General features: G+C 37.1%; 1 protein-coding gene across 1 annotated transcript; it reads left to right on the top strand.

Annotated features, from left to right (window-relative positions):
• Nucleotides 1-560: 560 nt before the first annotated feature.
• Nucleotides 561-5390, top strand: tectb (tectorin beta). The gene is made up of 9 exons (XM_010783717.1): nucleotides 561-627; nucleotides 982-1172; nucleotides 1611-1762; nucleotides 1871-1943; nucleotides 2082-2185; nucleotides 2276-2359; nucleotides 4462-4624; nucleotides 4960-5038; nucleotides 5335-5390. Exons 1-9 carry the CDS (start codon nucleotides 561-563, stop codon nucleotides 5388-5390), a joined length of 969 nt encoding a protein of 322 aa, XP_010782019.1.
• The last annotated feature ends 909 nt before the right edge of the window (nucleotides 5391-6299 follow it).

The following is a 6299-nucleotide window of genomic DNA, read 5'->3' on the forward strand; positions in this document are numbered from 1 at the left end:
ACAAGAACATTCTATAAGCTCAACATTGAGCTTAAAGTCCAGTGTCTGCCACACTGAAGATGCTCGTTAAAAAGTGAAATACATTAATCTCGAAAGTCATAAATGTAGGCTGTTCATCGAAAACACTTTTTCCTTTATGCCTAATTCTAGAAAAAGTTACTTTAAGCCCTCTGAGAGGTAATCCTGAGAGACGCTGGTCATTTAAAAGTGAATGTCTGAGCAGCACAGAGAGCTTTTGTGAGCAGCCTCACAAAAGAGCTCTTAAACCTGTAAGGGGGGAGAAGTTGAGATAGGAAAGAATGGGGGAGAGTTGATTACACTCACCTGTGATGCTATAAAACCTCCTGAAGATGTCAAGATGTTATAGAAGCACTCATGCTGTAGTTTGTTGAAGAGCCATGAAGATACTTTGACATCAGACTTTTCAAATTTTGAGTCAACTCAGACTTTTTTCTTTATTTTTACAGGTGAGTCTCTTTTACAATGACAGATTGAAATAATTATTTATTGAATATTCTGTCTATAAATATTTTTGTTAAATCTATCTGCAGCATCACAGCATGGCTTCTGTGGGTGCATTGTTAATGCTTTTACCTGTTGCGTGGACATGCTCTCCCCAAAAAGCAGGTAACATCTTATTTATCACATAACATCCACAAATATTCCTGTGGATCAAAGATTGTTCAGGTTCATTGGAAGTTTATTGTAAGATGTAACCCTTATCATACTAAATCTTCAGATCTTTAGATCCTCCATTCGGATCAGGAAAAAAAACGTTTATTGGAAAAAAGAGTAAATGGAATGAAGTCAATTTGTATATACAGAGTAGAAGAAGCAGCAATAGAAATACTAGAATGACAATATTAAGTTAATATTCCTAGTTTTAACTGAATTAAGTTTCAGGCTAAATATAAAAGTGTTTAAGTGATGATGCAAATTATTATTAACAAAGTGTGTCTCTATGATTGTGTCTTATTTCAGACTACGTGATGGTGTCATGTTTCCCCAACGCCATCATTGCCAACGTCCCAGAGTGTCCCTACGGTTGGGAGATTGAACAGCTGTCCCTGGGTGGGGTCTGTTACTCTGGAATACACAGCCCAGGCTACTACCGCTTTATCATCCCAGACCTGACTCCCAAAAACCACTCGTACTGCGGCACGCACTCTGAGGTGAGACACTATTAAAGTTACAATACCTCTAGTACCGATAAGAATGGTGATAGTTGTTGTTTTCTTGCCCAGTGGTAGTCTGCCAGAAGCTGTCACAATTTGACTTTGTAACCATGTTCAAGAAAAATCTTTTACGCTACAATTTATAGATCTTGATCAGTTGAAGCTATATATTTTTACCAGAATTAAGATTTTCGGTCATCAGACGTCTGCATCCTAATCTATTATAAAAACAAGCTGAGCAAACAGCATCAGAGAACACAGATGTTTGAAATGAAACCATGAGAAGCTTATGAAGACAACAACTCCCAATCTCAATGTTTCTTTAGTTTTGATTGAGAGACCCCTGTTGGCAGAAATTACAAATTGTACATTTAAAAAGTCTCGTTTCAAAAATGTAAATTATAATTTTGTCTTTCTAATGTGTATTTTTCACAGTACATACCTGGAAAAGACCCTAAGTACATCTTCTATAACTCCATTGTGTCCAACGACACGTCGCTCACGGTCAGAAACCAGCCGGTGAACTACAACTTCAGCTGCATGTACCGAGCAGCCTACCTGGTTAATAACGCAGTGTTCAGCCAAAGGTAAGCATCGATACACGACGCAAGGCGACATCTGTTACCGTGCAGACGATGAGTGCATTCTAACCCAATGACTTGCAGTGTTTTTACTAAACCCTCTGCTTTTTTCAGAGTGGCAACAGTTTATGTCAACAACGGGAGTTTAGGCACTTTTAGGTCACAGTTGTCCATGACTGTTTTCACGGTGAGTAGTTGTTCACAGATTTAGTTTCTCCAGTGGCAGGTTATAGTCATTAGATACATGCAAATAAAAGATTGTCAGGCAAGGTCAAATAAAAAAATAAAACATACAGTATATAAAATAAAAATATATATATTGTAGAATTCAAAGTTCCTGTATGCCAAAGATGCTCCCTATGTGATCGAAACGTCTGAGATCGGCTCTGAAGTCTTCATTGGCATCGAGGCCAAAGGACTAAGTAACAGGTATATAACACATTTCAACATTTTCCTGACATCTAGTTTATGTTCCATACAGAGTGGATACTTTATATTATCATTTGCTGAACCTCTCAGATTCAAAGTTGTGATAAACAACTGCTGGGCCACGCCGAGTCCATACTCAACAGACAAGAAGAGGTGGAGTCTCATCATCAGCAGGTACCCTTGCGCCTCACTAAGGACTTTTCTTTACATCCCAATTTTGTTTCAAATGTTGGAAGTTTAACTTCAGCTCCTAAAGAAAAAATTAAATCATCTGTATGATTGGGAGTATGGCCATTAGAGCTTAAAATAACGCAAACTTTTATATCAGACTTTTAATCTTTTTTTATTTTCTTATTTGCTTGTTAAAGGTGGGGTAGGTAAGTTTGAGAAACCGGCTCGAGATACACTTTTTGTTATATTCCATGGAATGCTCTTAACATCCCGATAGCAATGAATATCTTAAGTGCTTTGACAAAAAATCCATACAAAAATGTCATCTGTGGAAGCCGTAGTACTGTAAAAAGCACGACCAATTATTTTAGCCGGCCCGGCTAAAATAATTGTATGGCCTACCTGCCTTTCAGCCTTCCATCTGTGCACAAACTTATCTCGTGCCCTCATTGGTCATGTGCGCGTTCGTGTGTGTTGGAGGAGGGGCTCTGTAAGGAAGTGGCATATTTTTTCCGGTTGTGTATTTTCAAATTCTAGCGCACTCGAGCTGGTTTCTCCATTCTTACCTACCCCACCTTTAAGCAAACTCAGCCCGATTCAGCCCTGTTTGTTGGCCTCGATAGAACCACGATATAGTCGGGCCAGAAAAAAGGTGAAAAAGTAGCCCCGGGCCAAAACTAGGCCAAGTGGAATCGCAACCAAAAAAAAAAAAAGATCTTTTTATTTTGAAGGCCCGATTTTCTAACGCTGTGCATGCAGTAGGCGTTGGACTGGAAGTACCGGAGACCATAAACGGTTTTGAAAACTTCTGTCAAGTAGTGATCATCTTCTCAATAAAATATCTTTGCTGATGTTTTTTCGAGTCTTCTGGCCAATCAGAATCAAGATTGTTGCCGGAAGTCCCCACGGAGAATAACTTTGCGGTAGAACTACTCTTTATACATCCATGGGTACAACTTCAGATAAAAATGAACACATAATGAAATATGACCCCCGGTTTGATGATTGACAGGTCACAGAACAATGGGGGCTATCTACCCTACCCACAATTCACACAGACAAGTTCAGCTTCAGAACAAAGTGAAAAACAAACAATGGCATAAAATATTATTAAAATGTCGGGTAGTAATAGATTTATTTATTTTTCTTCTCAGAGTGTACCAGAATGTGTAGTTTATATGTTAGTATTTCTAAAAATCTCTGGGGGACAATCCCCCAGACCCCCTACTGGGGTTTGGTTTTCAGCATGTGTGCCTTTTTATGTTATACAGTTCAGCTTTTCTCATTAAACCTTTTTTAAAGCATACTTTAGTTCTGTGAAGGGATATATGCCCTGTACTTCACTTTAATTAATATTGTATGCTGAAAAGCGTATATATTTACAGCACGATTTCTTGTTGAATAGATTTGAGTGGTTCAAAATGTCGGGTCGCGATTTATTGACAAAGGAAAAAGTGGGTCCCGAGGCCCGACCAGTTGAGAACCACTGTTATAGAGCATTGCAGTGTTTGATTTAACTCATCCAAATCAACGTTGTTGTTAATAATTGCCATATTCCTGACTGTTACAAACGTTGTACACTGAAAAAACTGAAACGTTGACTATAATTAAATGTATTATGTCACCAGATTTCACATAACTGTATAATGTTAGTTGAAAGCAATAATATTACGTTTAAATAAAAAAGTATTAGGTTCAACTTAATATTATTGCTAACCTAATATAGTTGTGTGAAATGTGTTGATAATGCATTTAATTAAAGTCAACATTTCAGTTTTTTCAGTGCAGTGAATCAGGTCTTAAGTAGTTAGAATATTTACCCCAGTGAGGGCTGATTATTATATTAATCTTTAATATTGGTATTTCTGTTTTTCCTTTTTTGTCAATTTTCAAAAGTGTGACACAATGTTCAAGTCCCCTTCTCCCTTATAAATACAAGTGAACTTAAATAAACTCATTTGTCCTAGGTCAGTCAATGGTTTTTGATGTACTAATACCTCTGATGAGTTTATATGATGTTTTAAAGTGTAGTTGAATGTAAAGGAATCTCTTCTCCATTCAGGTTCAGCAGTACTGTAGGTAAAATGTTGTTTATTTTCCAACAGCTGTTCCTCCGACAACACTGTGACTATTTTTGAGAACGCCAAAGACAGCCGCTCCACGTTCAAGTTCAACTCTTTCCGCTTCCAACGGCTGGAGAAGGTTTCCACCGTCTGGCTGCACTGCGAGGTCCAGGTCTGTGATGGAGAGAGGCTCGTCTGCCAGCCAGTGAGTACAACACCTTTTAGATAATATCAAACCTTAAACCACTGGGAAGTCTTTATCTATTCCTTTCCTGTTCATACATTTCAGAGAGAAACATTTTCTTTTGATTACATTTACATTTATAAGCATTCATTTTGCAGACACTTTTGCTTAATCCATTACAACATTCCTCTTTTTATTTGAAACAGCTTAAAAAAGAATTGACATACATGATGAATCATATCATAGTGAATATTTGAATGCATAATGTATACTTTTATTTGAATATTTATTTCTAAGTATTCTTAGATTAATTTGACAATTTAAACTTCATTTTCCTGCTCGTGACTTTCCTAAAGGCCCCCTGCTCGTCCAGAAGTTTGTTAGCAGAGGCAGAACCGAGTGGGGGGGTCCTTACTGCCGAGTTCCACCTTAAAGGTATAGTACGCCATGTTGCCTATACATGCTGAGGTGTTTTGAATTTTTTTAAATATTAGAACACTTTTAATTTAGAAAATCACATCCCAGTGAAGTTAGAATAAGTAAATACAGGTTTTGGTGCTGGAGGACTTAATCAAAGCCAAATGTAGCATTGTTGTTCCACTTCTTTCAAATAAAGAGACTAAGAACCCTGACTTTCCCTACAATGTACGTTTTAAGTTGTTGATTTAGTTTTTTGTCACTACTGTATACGTTTTTATTTTGTATTCTGATTTTCTTGTATCTCCTGACAGGTATTAATTCCTCCAATAATGGACACCTAAAAGGTAAAACACATGTGATGCAATGATAACTATGATTGAAAAGTATTTAAATAATTTTCAGAGATGTAGAAAGGAATTAAAAAATACTGATATTTCATGTTTTCAGTTCCCTTTTCAAACATTGTGTATTTTTTGTGTGTGCAAAAATGCTATTTCAAAGCCTTCAATACAATACCGGAATTGAAATTCTGGTAGAAATAGGTGTTTCATTTTTATGTTGACAATGAAGTCATAAAATGTTAAAACTTAGGGAGGAGAAATCTGAGAGGATACACACTCTAGCTAAGCTAGCTACATCTAATCTTGTTGAAGGTTGTTTCTCTTTCATCGTCCTCTTATTTCTCTCTCATCGCCATTTGATCTGGTCTCTATGTTCTTTTTCCTCTACAGGCACTTCACTTTTCATCCTGCTGGCTGTCTTCATAAACACATGTTGTAATTTAGTAAATGGATCAAGAATGTGGTAAAAGCTTGTATTCACGTCACCCCACACTCAAATGAAAGGACATTTTCAACATCTCACAGATGTTATTTGTATTTAGCCATGGATACTCTATTAACATGTCACATAAATTACTTCACTGCTCTCTCCAATAAATATTAAATGACATTTTGGAAAATAAGTGATCCTTGCCCCTTTTGTTTTTAATTATGAGTAACCTTTTAAAGGTCCCATGACATGGCCATTTCTACTGATCATAATTCCATTGTTGAGGTCTACTAGAATAGATTTACATTGTTTAATGTTCCAAACTCACTTTGGTTTCTCATACAGCATCTCTGTACAGTATAGTATGTGTATTCACTCTCTGTCCTACACGACTTGTTGGAGCTCCTGCCCCCCCCCTCCCTATGAGCCCACTGTGCTCTGATTGGTCAGCTCGCCCACTATGTTCTGATGAGTCTACCACCGTTACAGTGGAACATCAGTGATT

Source organism: Notothenia coriiceps, unplaced genomic scaffold, assembly GCF_000735185.1.
Source record: "Notothenia coriiceps isolate Sejong01 unplaced genomic scaffold, NC01 NC01_scaffold00025677, whole genome shotgun sequence".
Classification (NCBI taxonomy): domain Eukaryota; kingdom Metazoa; phylum Chordata; class Actinopteri; order Perciformes; family Nototheniidae; genus Notothenia; species Notothenia coriiceps.